General features: G+C 42.8%; 1 protein-coding gene across 2 annotated transcripts in view; it reads left to right on the top strand.

Annotated features, from left to right (window-relative positions):
• PIK3CB (phosphatidylinositol-4,5-bisphosphate 3-kinase catalytic subunit beta) overlaps positions 1–15,233 on the top strand; it is an 84,838-nt gene that overhangs the window by 3,848 nt on the left and 65,757 nt on the right. For both annotated transcript variants that reach the window (XM_008073479.2, XM_008073478.1), the window contains exons 2-3: positions 702–927; positions 10,207–10,430. In XM_008073479.2, coding sequence (XP_008071670.2) covers positions 702–927; positions 10,207–10,430 — 450 coding nt within the window. The remainder of the gene's footprint in view (positions 1–701; positions 928–10,206; positions 10,431–15,233) is intronic.

The raw sequence follows: 15,233 nt of genomic DNA, 5'->3' as shown, positions 1-15,233 counted from the left end.
TTTGGGAGGCCGAGGCAAGTGGATTGCCTGAGCCCGCAGGTTTGAGACCTGCCCGAGCGATTTGGCGAGACCTCGTCTCTACAATAAATCAAAAAAATGAGCCGGGAATGGTAATGCATGCCCATAGTACTAGCTACTTGGAAGGCTGAGGTGGAGGGATCGCTGGAGCCCAGCAGGTCGACACTGGTGTGGTCGTGAGTGTGCCATTGCACCCCAGCCTGGGCGACAGAGCGAGACTTCAACTCAAAAAGCAAAAGTTGTTTATGTGTATGGAGATATTAAATATAAAAGTTCTTAATGATTTTTACTCTTCGTAGATAATTTGCTTTTAATCATTTTGTTTATAATGATTTTTTGTATGCTGTGCTATTATATTGCTTGACAGAAATAGGATAATACCATATATATACTCTCTTATAAGTTGTTATTTTATGAAAGAAACGTTAATGTATCTTGGATGGCATTCCATATCAAGATGTATTTCTAGTTTTTAAAAATTTTTCGGAATGTATTTCCATTATTTGTTTTTGCAGTTTTGTAATAGTCTGTAATTCATTTAACTAATTCCTTACTGCTAAATATTTCATGTGTCTGTAGTTGTTGATTTTCACCAGTGCTGCAGTGAGCATCCTTGTGTGTGTACCTTTGCACACGTGAGCAAGGGCTTCTGTTCCAGAAACTCTGATTGTTTTTTCCTGCAGATGTTATGGAAGCAAGTTCACAATTACCCAATGTTCAACCTCCTCATGGAAATCGACTCCTACATGTTTGCATGTGTGAATCAAACGGCAGTGTATGAGGAACTCGAAGACGAGACACGGAGGCTGTGTGACGTCAGACCTTTCCTTCCGGTTCTCAAGTTAGTGACGAGAAGTTGTGACCCGGGGGAGAAATTAGACTCAAAAATCGGCGTCCTTATAGGAAAAGGTAATTTAAGAAGTTTTGAATATGGCTGCTGTTGCAGGCATAAACACACAGGACATATATTCTAAGACGTGCTTTTCAAAGTGAGGTCTGTGGACCAATGTTGGTTCGTAAATTGCTAGCGGTTTGTATACAAGGTTAAGTACGGGAAGTGAGAATAAATGTCAAGAAACTGCTCTAGCAACGTGATATTGCCATGGCCTCTAAGGGCTTCTGTTTTGTGTGTCTTTGTTTTTTCTAATGATTTATTTTTATTTTACAATAGTATTGGCCTTTGATGGATCAGAAAGAGAAAGTTGTTTCTTTACCTCGGGTGGTTTGAGACGCGCTTTCCTGAGACGTACTGTTCGTTTCTCTTGAACTGCCCCCATAGTATAAATGTGTGTTACACACAGCCAGGTCTTTAAGTTCATTGATGCTTCCATACATAATTTGCTGTTGACAAATTTTGCTCCCTAGCTGAAATCATCTTTACAGAAATTATTTTGTAGAGTCAAGGTAAATAGTGTCCATGCTATTCCTTGCAGATTAATTCTGTGGAAAACTGTAACAAAATCAAGAACTCGGAGGAGTCGGAGGAGTTGCTTGCCATAGAAGTCTCAGGGGGCTCAGGAGATAATGATACACAATATCTTGCTTTAGAGAAGGCGCTCATTTGAATTAGGAACTCCAGGGGTTTTGAGGAGGGGACTTTGGAGGGTAAACGTAAAACCAGGGCCCCCCGGGAGGCTTTTGGAGCTGGACTGGCTAGTGGTATTGATCAGATTGCCATTGTAGAACAGGGCTGCCATGGCAGGCCCTTTAAGATGCTGTTCTTTGATCTTGACCTAAGCAATTCAGGCTAGCTGATGACTCCCTCTCCATGCATTAGAAGAGAACTTGTTGGTTTCCTGAAAGACATGCTGATATTTATAAATGTTTGATTACTTCAGAGGATGTCTGATTTAGTTTTGGCAATAATATTTTTCTCATGAAACAAATTTATTATTAGATATCATACAAAATTTTCTTCTTATATTTTTGTGGCCTTGTTAGAAAGCATCTTTCTGATTTCTAGAACTATAAAGATTTTTATAGAATGTAAATTTTTATCTATCAGAAAAAAATTTGTTTTCCTGTCCATAAAAAATTAATGAATATATGGAAGAGTAGAAGTAATTAAAAAAAATCTGCTGAGCTCGGTGGCTCACACCTATAATCCCAGCACTTTGGGAGGCAGAGACTAGAGGATTGCCTGAGTTTACAGGTTCGGGACTAACCTGGGCAACATGGCGAGACCTTGTCTCTACAATACATCAAAAAATTAGCCAGGCAAGGTGGCACATGCCTGTAGTTCCAGCTACTTGGAAGGATCTGCTGAGGCAGAAGGATCGCCCAGGCAGGTTGAGGCTGTGGTGGCCGTGAGCATCACTGCACTCCAGCCTGAGTGACACAGTGAGACTCTGACTCAAAAAAACAAACAAAAAAAAGGAATAAAAAAATCATTTTATCTCATAATCTGGAACAAGTATATTCACTAATAGTATTTTGATATATGTCTTTCAGATACATTGTATGTAATTCAGGAGCTTTTGTTTGTTTTTGATTGTGTAGATGAAAAGACCTAACTCTGGAGCTTTTGTTTGTTTTTGATTGTGTAGATGAAAAGACCTAACTCTTGTGTATTTTTTCAGTTGTATTTTTTTTATTATAAAGATATGGGGTACCCATTATAAAATGGGCAAAAGATATGAACTGACACTTCACAAAGGAAGACATCCGAGCAGCCAACAGACACATGAAGAAATGTTCAGCCTCACTAATCATCAGGGATGCAGATCAAAACCACACTGAGATACCACCTAACTCCAGCCAGAATGGCAATTATCAACAACTCAAAAAACAACAGCTGCTGGAGAGGGTGTGGCAAAAAGGGAGCACTTCTACAATGTTGGTGGGAGTGTAAACTAGTGCAACCTCTGTGGAAAGCAGTGTGGCGATTCCTAAAAGCTCTAAATACCAACCTCCCATATAACCCCACAATCCCCCTACTGGATATATATCCTGAAGAACTCAAATCACTCTATAAAAAAGATACCTGCACACGTATGTTTATCGCAGCATTGTTCACAATAGCAAGAACCTGGAAGCAACCATGCTGCCCATCAAAAGAGGACTGGATTAAAAAAATGTGGTACATATACACGATGGAATACTACGTAGCCATAAAAAAGAACAAAATCATGAATTTCGCAGCAACCTGGATGGAACTAGAGTCTATAATACTGAGTGACCTCTCACAAAAACAAAAATCCGAGTATCACATGTTCTCACTCATATAATGAACCTTGAACATCCAATGTAATACTATAAGAAAATGACTGACAGTAGTAGGAAACTACGGGAGGGGAGGGAGATGGGTTTAACGGTAGCAAATATCTGTCTGGGGATGGGGAAGCACCTCTTATCAATAGGGTGCCTGAATGAAACGTATTTGTATACCTAACATCATAATATCATAATAAAAAGTATTGATTATAAAAAAAAAAAGGATATGGGGTACAATTCAGGGTTAGGTATATAAACGTTGATCATGCAGGCACCCTTGTTGATGAGGTGTGCCCCTCCCTCCCCTGGCAGTTTCCCTCAACTGCCAATCCCACCCCCCTCCCCTGGCAGTTTCCCACTATTGCCAATCCCTTCCTTACAGTGTGATAATTGTTCAAGGTCCGCTTATGAGTGAGAACATATGGTGCTCTGTTCTTTGTTTCTGCGATCGATTACTGAGTATGGTTGACGCCAAATCCATCCAAGTTGCTGCGGAGTCCATATATGTGTTCTTATTTTGGGCTCCATAATATTCCATTGTGTCTATGGACCACATTTTCTTTATCCAGTCCAGGAGCGACGGGCAGCATGGTTGGTTCCATGTTTTTGCAAAAACATGGAATGCTTTACGAATTTGCGTGTCATCCTTGTGCAGGGTTCTCTGAATCGTTCCAGTTTCAATGTGTGTGCTGCCAAAGCGAGCACTCTTGTGTATTTTAATGCTGATGGAAGCAAACCAGAAGCACGTTGCTTGTTAGAGAGGCTCAAATGTTTGGCAATGCACAGAGACCACAGAGGGAGCCGGACTGCTTCAGGGTGCTGGCGTCTCTGATATCGACTGCCCACTTCTCAAAACTTGGGTGGCTGCTCTTTCTCAGCCCTGAACTCCAAAACGTGGATCCCTTAGCCACCGGCACCTCCACCCATGCCTGCCAGAGTCAACAAGCAAAAACAGGAGGTCCATGTGTTACGTAGGCTATGGTGTGCTCATGCTAGAAAAGTCTCCATTGTTCATCTAGCAGTCAGCTTGAATCGGGCATCATACTTTTAAAATTTGTCAGCCTTACCTTGACCCTCCATAGCACAGTGGGTTGATATATATAGAAGAATTGAGGCCAGGGATGGTGGCTCACGCCTGTAATCCCAGCACTTTGGGTGGTCGAGGTGGAAAGATTGCTTGAGGCCAGGAGTTCAAGACCAGCCTGGGCAAACATACTGACACCTGGTCTCTACAAAAATTAGCTGGGAATGGTGGTGTGTGCCTGTAGTCCCAGCTACCCTGGAGACCGAGGTGGGAAGATCACTGAAGCCCAGAAGTTTGACACTGGCAAGCTATGATTGGGACACTGCCCTCCAGCCTAGGTGACAGAGCGAGTCCCTGTTTCTTTAAAAAAAAAATTGGATTTCTCTTTTTATAAATAATGTGTCATATTTCATGCAGTATCATAAGGCTTATATAACATTTTTTGGAGAGATATAAGGAATGTTTTATTGCATAAATTCGACAGTTTATATGTTCTTGACTTTATAAATTATACCTTTCAGCAGACTTAGAAAAGCTGGCATTGGCTGGGCTCGATGGCTCAGTCTGTCATCCCAGCACTTCGGGAGGCTGAGGCAAGTAGATTGCCTGAGCCCGCGGGTTTGAGACCCACCTGGGCAACTTGACGAGACCTCATCTCTACAATAAATCAAAAATTAGCCGGGCATGGTAGCGCGCCCCTGTAGTTCCGGCTACTCGGAAGGCTGAGGCGGAAGGATCGCTGGAGCCCAGCAGGTCGAGGCTGTGGTGGCCGGGAGTGGCCAAGGCACTCCAGCCTGGGCGACAGAGTGAGACTCTGACTCAAAAAAAAAGAAGATAAGAAAAGCTGGCATTATGATCCTATATACAAGTTTAAATGTTAGCATTTACTAAGGAAATAGAGTATTTGCATGTTTTAGAATGAATTTTCAGTTTTAATACCTAACAAATCACTTCAGTTTTTTCAGTACTGGTTTGTCTGTGATGACTACAGCCAGGGATTGGTGAGGCCGTGCCTCTGCGAAAACAATACACACTTACTTCAGTTTAAGTTGAGAGCAAAGTTGCTACCACCTTTCTCCAGAAAAAAATGATAGAACCTTTACGGACATACCTGCCCTGACCACACCAAAAACAGCTTTTCCTGAAAGATGGTGGCTGATCATTTCATTTTCTTCCTCCTCCCTTCCTCCCTCCCTCCCTTCTTTCCATGTAGTTCTTTGTAGAAATGGGGGTCTCACTATGTTGCCCAGACGATTCTGAAACTACTGGCCTCCAGCAATCCTTCTGCTTTTGCTCATTTTGTTTTCTATGTTTATTTCAAATTATTATTTTACCAAGATGCTTTTTGGGTTCTGATTTTTTTTTAGTGATGATGAGGTCTTACTTTGTTGCCCAACACGGAGTGCAGTGGCATGACACAAACTCACTGCAACCTCAAAACTCCTAGGTCCAAGTAGTCCTCCCTCCTCAGCCTCTGGTGTGGCTGGGACTCCAGGCAGACACCACTACACCGGGATAATCTGGGGATCTTGCTTATTGCCTAGGCTGGTTTCGAATTACTGGCCTCAAGCTATCCTCCTGCCTCAGCCTCCCAAAATGATGGGATTATAGGCATGAGCCCCTGGGCCCAGCCTAGTTTCTGATTGTTTTCTTTAGTAAAGGCACATGCCATCCCTGAATTAGTTTCTCCAAATACCCAGTAAAGTAATCTCAGTTTTGCCAGCATTCTGAAAAGAATATTTGAGAGCTCCTTCATTTCCCCAGACCAGAAGAAATCTGTGGCATATCTTGAATGAGGGAAGTCTGCAGAATTTTAGCTGTAAATCTAGTATGAATACATTGCATATTCAGTAGCTTTTTAAATATAAAAATTATATTTGACTGTAAAGTTTGCAGTAGTCTTAAAGATAATTTAAGCTTTGCTGTCAGCATATTCTTAGAAGAAGACATGTAAGATATTAACTAGGTTTAAAATTAAATTAACCTGAATTCTTATTTTGGGCAAAGTTTCTATTTTTAAGAGATCTTTACAGTGGTCTCCCAATCTAGGCTGCTTCAGTTTCTTAAAATGAAGATTCTCAGATACTGGGCTCCAGTGAATCTGGGATGAATGAAAGACCTCTCTGTTTTTCAGGTGATGCTAATGGTTATATGAACAGAGTTCCTTAGTTATAATAGGTTGGAAATGTTGCCAAAACGGTAGTGATTGCAATTCAACAGAATTATGTTGAATGTCTAAACTTGAAATTACACCTCTGCTTAGAGCTTGCAATCCAGTGGAAGTAAGGCTCACTAAACACATGATTACGGTGTGATGTATGAACTGCTGTGCTAAATCAAGAAGGGCCACCTTTGGATGCTGTATGATCTTGCTTACATGAATTCCAAAAATGTTGGACTCATGGTCGAGTGGTGTGGTTGGAGCGCGTGAGGGTGGAAGGGTGGCACATCGGGAGTCTTGGCCAACAGGGAGTTCCAGTTCGACAGGAAGGATGAGTTCTGGCGTCTCCTGCATAGTGTAGTTAATGATCATGTATTGTGTTTTTCAAAGCAGCCAAAGAGAGGGTTTTAAATGTTCTTACCACAAAGAAGTGATAAGCATATGAGGTGTTGGATGTGATAATTAGCCTGATGCAAGCATTCCGCAGTGTATATATGAGTCGAAACATCACATTACACCCCATAAAGATATACGATTATTTGTTATTAAGAAAAATTTAAAACTTAGTAAAAGGTCACCTTAAATCAGTGGAGTGAGTCAGGGACATCTTTCCTAAGGAGGAACACAACTCAACTGAACCTCGGCACTGACTCGGGATTTGCCAGGTGAAGACCAGTTGTAGGAAGGAACAGCAAAAAGGAGTGGCATGTGTGGAGAGCGACACAGAAAAGAATTGAAAGAGGCTGTTTCTGGCCGGTCTGGGGGACGGGAGGACGAGGGGAGAAGACTATTATTAGTACACTGTGATTGCACCTGTGAATAACCAGTACAATCCAGCCTGGCAAGCACAGCTAGACCCAACCTTAAAAAAAATAAAATAAAGCAAGTAGGGTTGCTTGGTATATATTGTCGACTGAGGTCTGCAGCTGTGGTTGCCTGCCATTTCAAGTCAGATGGATCCAGCATGAGGACCATCTATAAAAGAAAAGGAACTTTGTTAAGTATTGCTGCAGCTATGGCAGCAGGTACAAAACCTTGCACTTTTTACAAAATAACTTTTTTATCTTGTATTGAAAATGGAGCTTATATATGGGTGCAGGGTTTCTAAAAGAAAGGCATACTTACAGACTCTAAGATATGATTTGAGAAAAAGTGAACTCATTATATGACTACCTAAAGCAGAAGGAAGATGAAGGATCTAAAGCTGGAGAATTTAATGGCAGCCAAGGATGGTTTGATAAATTTAGAAAATGACTTGACTTAAGAAATGTCAGGATAACAATAGAAGCAGCTTCTGCTGACCAAGTGGGAGCAGACAAGTTCCTAGATGCCACTAAGAAAATAATTGAGGAAAAAGGATATCTGCCTGAACAGGTTTTTGTTTTTGTTCTTTGTTTTGAGTCAGGGTCTCACTCTGTCACCCAGGCTAGAGTGCAGTGGCCCGATCACTTCTCACTGCAGCCTCAGTGACCTGGTCTCAGGCAGTCCTTCTACCTTAGCCTCTCAAGTCTCTGCAATGGAGACATGCACCACCATGCCTGGCTAATGTGTTTTTTATTTTTTTGTGGAAACAAGGTCTTGCTATGTTACCAGCCTGGTCTCAAATTCCTGTACTCAAGTAATCCTCCTGCCTCGGCCTCCCAAAGTTCTGGGATTACAGGTGTGAGTCATTGGGCTCGGCCTACTGAACAGGTTTTTAATGCCGGCTAAAGTGCCCTATCCTAGGGGTAAAAATGCTGCAAAGGACATTTATTAGTAAGGAAAAGAAGCAGGCCATTAGGCATTAAAGACTAACCCTACTGTTTTGTACAATTGCAGTCAGGTTTATCATCAGAACTGTCCTTATCTATAAAACTGCTGACCTCCCAACCTTGAAGGGAAATGATAAACACCAGTTGCCAGTGCTTTGGTTGTTGAGCAAGAATGCCTGGACAAGAACCCTTTGTCCAGATGAAGCCATGGAGACCTTACTAGGAAGGTTCTTTTGATACTGGGTGGTCCTGGCTACCCAGAACACCTCGAGTTCAACACTGAGGGTATCACAGGGGTCTACTTTCCCCCAGCACAATGTCTCTTATTCAGCCTCTAGATCGAGGTGTCATAAGTACCTTTAAGGCGTGTTACACACGGTTCTCTACAGGAAGGATTGCCAGTGCTCGGAAGAGAAGACCCAATAGAGAGGACGTCAGGAACGTCCGGAATGACTTTGAAGATGCCATTGTTGTGATAGAAAAAGCCATGGAAGCCATCAGACGCAAAGCAATAAATTCCTATTGGAGAAAGCTGTGCCCAGATGTTGTGCATGGCTTCCCAGGGTTTACGACAGAGCCTATCAAGGAAATCACGACAAAGACTGTGGGTGTGGCAAGAAAGGCAGAAGGCGAAGGTTTCAGTATGTGGACCCTGGAGAAACTCAAGAGCGAGTAGCCACCACACTGGAGAACGTGACAAAGACAGCTTGAGGGAGATGACTGCCTCCACGCCAGTGCTGGTGAGGAGGAAGACCCAGGACCGCAGTGCAGAAAACAGGGTGCCGTAAGACAGTGTGGCAGGAGGTCTCAGTGTCCGAGACTGCTGTTGATCTCTTTCTACATCAGCCCTTCTGTGGTGCAAGGACCACAGCTAAAGCAAAGGATGGAAGGAGGGTTGGTACTGTGTAGACACGGTCTTAGAGGAATGGAAAGGTAAAGCAGCCAGGTGGGAATGGCGGTTTTTCTCCGTAAAGTTGAACTGAGCACACCTGCCTCTCCTGGCGCTACCTCTGTTCCACCTCTCCTGCCTTTGCTGTTCCCAAGACAGCAGGACCAGCCCCTCCTCTTCCTCCTCCTCTGCGTAGCCAAAATGAAGACGCAGACTTTATGATGATCTGCGTCCACTTAATGAGCCACAGATCTGTTTTCTCTTCCTTATGGTTTTCATAATAACGTCTTTTCTCGGGCTTACTTCATCGTAAGATACAGCGTGTGATACATATAACTGTGTCACCCATCAGTGAGGCTTCCAACCCACTGCAGGCTATCAGAAGTTACGTTTTGGGAGAAGTCAAAAGCTATGTGCAGATTTTCGGCTGTGTGGAGGGTCAGTCTCCTAACTTGGATTGTTCAAGGGTCAGCTATACAACAAAAGGAATTTTTATGTTTATGAGATTTTTGATTAACATGTAATAGATCATAACTGAAAAATCCCGATGAACTGAAAACTCGATTTATAAAATTTAAGTGTACTAAGTTTCTTTGGGCTTGTTTTTGTTTTTCAAAACATTTGATCTTCTGGGGCAGTTTTAGGTTCACAGCAAAACAGAGAGGAAGGGACAGAGATTTCCAGTGTACGATCTGCCCCACGCCTCAGAATTATTTCCATAGTCGACCAAGTTTTAGATTAAATAATAACTTGGGTATTAGGTTTCTTCTGATTCAGTATGGAACAGCTTTTCAGATTTCTAGCCTTTCTGAGATATGTTAAATGTGATTTGCTTGGTTTATAGGTAAAAACTGTAAATCTTGTATATGTGGTTTTAAAAGTAGGTTGTGAATTTCACTGATTATCTTTATTAGACAGGTAGTCAAACCACATTCTTTGATGAGTATATATTCTTTAAAATCCACTTGTATGCTTATCTTCTGTGCATGAGATTTATTACTTTATGTGGCTCATCTTTTAACCTCTTGTGATCTTTTCCTCCTCAGCTTTGTCTGCTTGATAAAAGCCAAACATCCATGTTCTCGCATGTTTTGTATTTGCTTGTATTATTGTTATCTACTGAAAATGACACCTCTAAAAATATGTTTAGGTCTTCATGAATTTGATGCCTTGAAGGATCCTGAAGTGAATGAATTTCGAAGAAAGATGCGCCAGTTCAGTGAGGAAAAGATCCAGTCACTTGTGGGATTGTCTTGGATGGACTGGCTAAAACACACATACCCACCAGAGCATGAGCCTTCCATCCTCGAAAACTTGGAAGATAAGCTCTATGGAGGAAAGCTCATTGTTGCTGTTCATTTTGAGAACTCTCAGGTAGGATTGTATTTTTAAAGACCATTTTGTAGTAAATCTCTTTATTTTTACCTCGATGCTTAGATTTTTAACTCCTTGCTTAGAAGTGCCTCTTGCTTGCCTAGCAAACATTGTTATCAAGAACGTTTATAAATTTAAGATGAAAATGTATTTAGAATTATGTATAATGGTCTAAAGTGACATTCTTTGCACATGTGTGATTGCTTGATGCAGTGGAATGATAGTTTAGAACAGGGTTGGCAATCTGTACTGTTTATTATTTTTTTTAGTTTTTAAAACAGTGGAAAAAAAATCCAAAGAATTGTACAATAATATTTAAAAGAAGGAAAATAAAATAATATGCAGCAGAGACCTGTATGCTGTATGTTAGCCAAACCTGGTCGACTACAGAAAAAATCTTGCCAATTGCTGGTCTGGCTTGTGTTCTTTATTTATTTTTTTCTTGTGTGTTATTTGTGTGTGTGTGTGTGTGTGTGTGTGTGTGTGTGTGTAGAAGTGAAAGACCAGATCAAAATGGTCTCTTCTTTTTATGTTCTTACACTTACATTCTGTGAATGTATGAATTAAGCGGTGATATGGAATTAGGCTTTACAACAGAGTATGTAGATAATCCAGCTGATCTGGTTCTGAATGCCCCCCCAGCAACTGTATACAATGGCTCACGTGGCTCCCCTTGCATCCAATGGGGTCATTCTGTCCTGTGGGGCGTGGCCTTAGGTTAAGGTAGGAGTTCAGGGATGTTTGGTTTTGGTCTTGAATGACTGACAGCCACAGCAGTGACAACCATGACAGTCGTCCTTCTGTACTGAGCACTTTACAGTCTGCCAAGAACTGCTTTTCATGTGTTCTCTGGTGCAAGGTGCTTTTCATGTGTTCTCTGGTGCCCGCAACAGCCGTATAAAGTCTTATTGTCTCTTCCTTACTTTACAGTGAAGAAACTAGAAGGCAGAGAAGCATAGCATTTTGTGCCTGTCCTCGGAGCTGGTCATGGCAGAGCCAGGATTTCATCCGCTGTCTCTGGTTTTGCCCAGCTTCTCCTCCTTTTAGACATGTTAATAAGCATTTGTCGGGGTAGATGTGGAAAAAGACCCTGCCCTCTGGCTCTTTCTCTAGACTAGAAGCTTGTTTAGGGAAAAGCACCTTTGTCCTCTGTCCTAAGATACATTGAAGCTGAAGTTCAGTGTATTCCAAGACTTGAGTGTCGTAAAACATCAGGGCCAACTTTTTTTTTTTTGCAATCGTGTTTTGGGAATTCTGCAAGATCAAGAGATGTGGAACAGGGAGTTCATTGCTGAAAGGTGATGAGAACCCTACTGCAAACATTGGCTCGTAGCCGTTTGCCTACTGAGGCCAGCCTGAATTTCTGCTGGATGTACCAGTTTTGATGGAATTGTTGTAGCAGTGTATGGAAAGGAAGTGTTGGGACGTAGGAGAGAGACGGAAGCATTGTGGAATCTTACCAGATGCCAAACCGCCAGAGGACTGAGAGTTGAAAGGCATTTAGAGGTCACCAGTCAGACTCATCACATAGCATGATTGTGTCTGTGGTCCCTGGCACCTGTGTCTCTGTCTGAACACAGCCGGTGCTGGGAGGATACCCTCTGGGCAAGCGCACAGTTAGTTTGAGTTTAAATCACTTTAAAATTCAAACTTGCCTTCTCTGTCCTCTGCCCCTCTTGGTCTGTCTCTCAAGTCTCTTGTTTTTCAAGCTGAACTACTTCCCAAGGGATTAAACGGAAACTCCGGATGGCAGAATTTTGGATGGTAACAACCAATAAAACTATTAGTACTATTATTATTATTATTACTATTATTACTATTTTAGAGACGGAGTCTTGTTCTGTTCCCCAGGCCCCAGTGCAGTGACACAATCATAGGTTACGGCAGCCTTAACTTCCTGGGCTCAAGCAGTTCTCATGCCTCAGCCTCCCAAGTAGCTGGGACTACAGGTGTGCACAGCTACACCTGGCTAAGTTTTTATCTTTTTGTAGAGGCAGGATCTCACTTTGCTGCCCAGGCTGGTCCTAAACTCCTGACTTCAAGTGATCCTCCCACCTTGACCTCCTGAAATGCTAGGATTACAGTTGTGAGTCACTGTGCCTGGTGAAAAGTATTAAGTTATTAAATAATGTATTGAAGGCACATAGGATTTAAAGATATTTATTTAACCAAGTAAGGACTTTTTTTTTCATGTCGCAAACTATAATTTATTACCAATAGTATTTTATAAGTTACAATTTTTTTTTAAGTTGGGGGTCTTGCTGTGTCACCCAGACCGCAGTGCAGTGGCCCAATCACGGCTTACCAGAGCCTTGAGCTCCTGGCTCAGGTGATCCTTCCTTCTCAGCCTCCTGAGTAGCTGGGACTATAGGCACGCACCACCACGCCTGGCTAATCTTTTGATATTTGGAGAGATGAGGTCTTGCGATGTTGCACAGGCTGGTTCTGAACTCCTGGGCTCAAGCAGTCTGCCCTCCTTGGCCTCCCGAAGTGCTAGGATTACAGGCCTGAGCCACTATGGCCAACAAGTATTGTATACGTAAACAAACACTTTACCACCAAAAAAATAAGAATGGTACCACCTCAGAATAAAGCCAGCTGACAACCTCTCCACCATCTATCTATACCTTCTCTCTTTATCCCCCGCTTTTCTAAACTTCCCACCTAGCATTTTGGTGTCAACTTTTGATGGGTAACCCTGGTCCACACAGGAGCAGCGCGTGGAGAATCCTCAACTAAAAATGAGATGAGCGGGAGCGAGGGGTTTTATTGGGTTTAAAACAGTGATTTTCTGGGATTGGTAGGGACCCGGCTAGCCAGCATTTTCTGTGAAAAACAACAAAAATGTTAGACGATCACATAGTCCATATCAGCCAGTCTTTAGCACTTGGCTCTTGCAGAAGCAAGATACATATAATGATGGACCTATTGTTGCTCAGTTTTACAGAACAATGGCCACAGTGGTCAGATAACAGATGCGTTGTTTTAAATCCCAAGAATCCCAGTTTGAGAGGCTACTGATTAACCTTGAGCTGTACTTTCAGACCTGTCTTTTGCCTCAGCCAGCTTAAGGGATATGAAGTAATTTTGTCAATATAGGGAGAGGTACAGATAACTTGAAATAGTCTTTTGTGTGTAGAGATGGCTGGAAAAGTTTGGAAGGAAGCGGAGGGAATATTTTTTTTGGCATTTGTCTCTTCAAAGAAAAAAAAAAGTTGGCCGGCCATGGTGGTTTATGCTGGTAATCCCAGTACTTTGGGAGGCCGAGGAGGGAGGATTGCCTGAGCCCAGGGGTTTGTGACCAGCCTGGACAACTTAGTGAGACCGCGTCTCTGCAATAAATCAAGAAAAATCAGTTGGGCTTGGTGGCGCATGCCTGTGGCTCCAGCTACTTGGAAGACTGAGGCAGAAGGATCGCTTGAGCCCAGCAGGTGGAGGCTGCGGTGGCCATGAGTGTGCCACTGCACTCCAGTCTGGGTGACAGAGTGAGACTCTGACTCAAAAAAAAAAAATTAAACAGGCATGGTAGTATGTGCCTGTGGTCTTGGCTTCTCCAGAGGTTAAGGCAGGAGGATTGCTTAAGCCTGCACATTTGAGGTTATGCTGAGTTGTGATCATACCACTGACTCCAGTCTGGGTGACAGGGTGAAACTCTACCTCTAAAATAAATAATAATTTTTGAAAGGAAGTGAATAAGTGTTTCCTTGTGTGGACATTATCTGAATCACCACAGTTGTCATAATGTAGGTATAGTCCCTCATGAATCCTGTCTCTCCCTGCTACACAGAAGTATCTGTCACCACCCATATGCTCAGTGTCTTTGTGTGCCAGTGTCTAGTCGGTAGACATTTGTAAACATTGAGTAATTCAATGCAAATTGGTTGCCATGTAAAGTTAGGAGTCTTGTAAAAGATGCAGTGTTTCATGAAGTCATTGAAAGTGATGCTGAAAAACTGCTGAAATGCTGGAAAGACCAGTCACATTAAACTGTTTAGAAGCCCTGAGCTGGACATGGTGGCTCCCAGCACTTGGCAGGCCGAGGTGGGAGGAATACTTGAGCCCAGGAGTTCGAGACCAGCTTGGGCAACATAAGCAAGACCTCATCAGTATTTAAAAAAAAAAAAAAATTTTTTTTTTTTGAGTTGGAGTCTCACTTCTTCGCCCAGGCCGGAGTGCAGTGGCACACATGCTCACAGCCACCGCCGCATTGACCACCGGGCTCCGGCAATCCTTCAGCCTCAGCCTTCCGAGTAGTTGAAACTACAGACGTGCAACCACACCCGGCTATTTTTTATTTTATTGCAGAGACGAGGTCTCGCCAAGTTGCCCGGGCTGGTCTCGAACCCGCAGGCTCAGGAAATCCACTCGCCTTGGGCTCCCAAAGTTCTGGGATGACAGGCTGAGCCACCGAACCCGCCCTAAAAATTTTTTAAAAAATTAGCCAGGTATGGTGGTGCCTGCCTCTTGTCCCAGCTACTCTGGAGGCGGATGCAGGAGGATTGCTTGAGACTAGAAGGTTGAGGCTGTGGAGGGCCGTGATCATGCCACTACGACGAAGTGAAATCCTGTCTCCAAAAAAAAGGGAAGACATTAATTCAACTTCTGAGAAATTAAGAGAGACCTTTGGGGACAGTGTGGAGCCCTCAGCACTGTCAGCGTGTATCTGTGTCATCTGGTTGTCTGTGTGTCTTTCTCCTTGGTCGCGTCTCCCTCATAGCCGATAAGGGTGGCTTTTTCCATAGACTTAGGCAACGTCTTTATTTCTATTGTGGTTCCTTTGGTCTGTTTTTTTTTTTTTTTTTT

This window comes from Carlito syrichta, unplaced genomic scaffold (assembly GCF_000164805.1).
Source record: "Carlito syrichta isolate Samal-C Ts95f unplaced genomic scaffold, Tarsius_syrichta-2.0.1 Scaffold315852, whole genome shotgun sequence".
Classification (NCBI taxonomy): Eukaryota; Metazoa; Chordata; class Mammalia; order Primates; family Tarsiidae; genus Carlito; species Carlito syrichta.
This window is presented reverse-complemented; position numbering and strand designations above follow the sequence as displayed.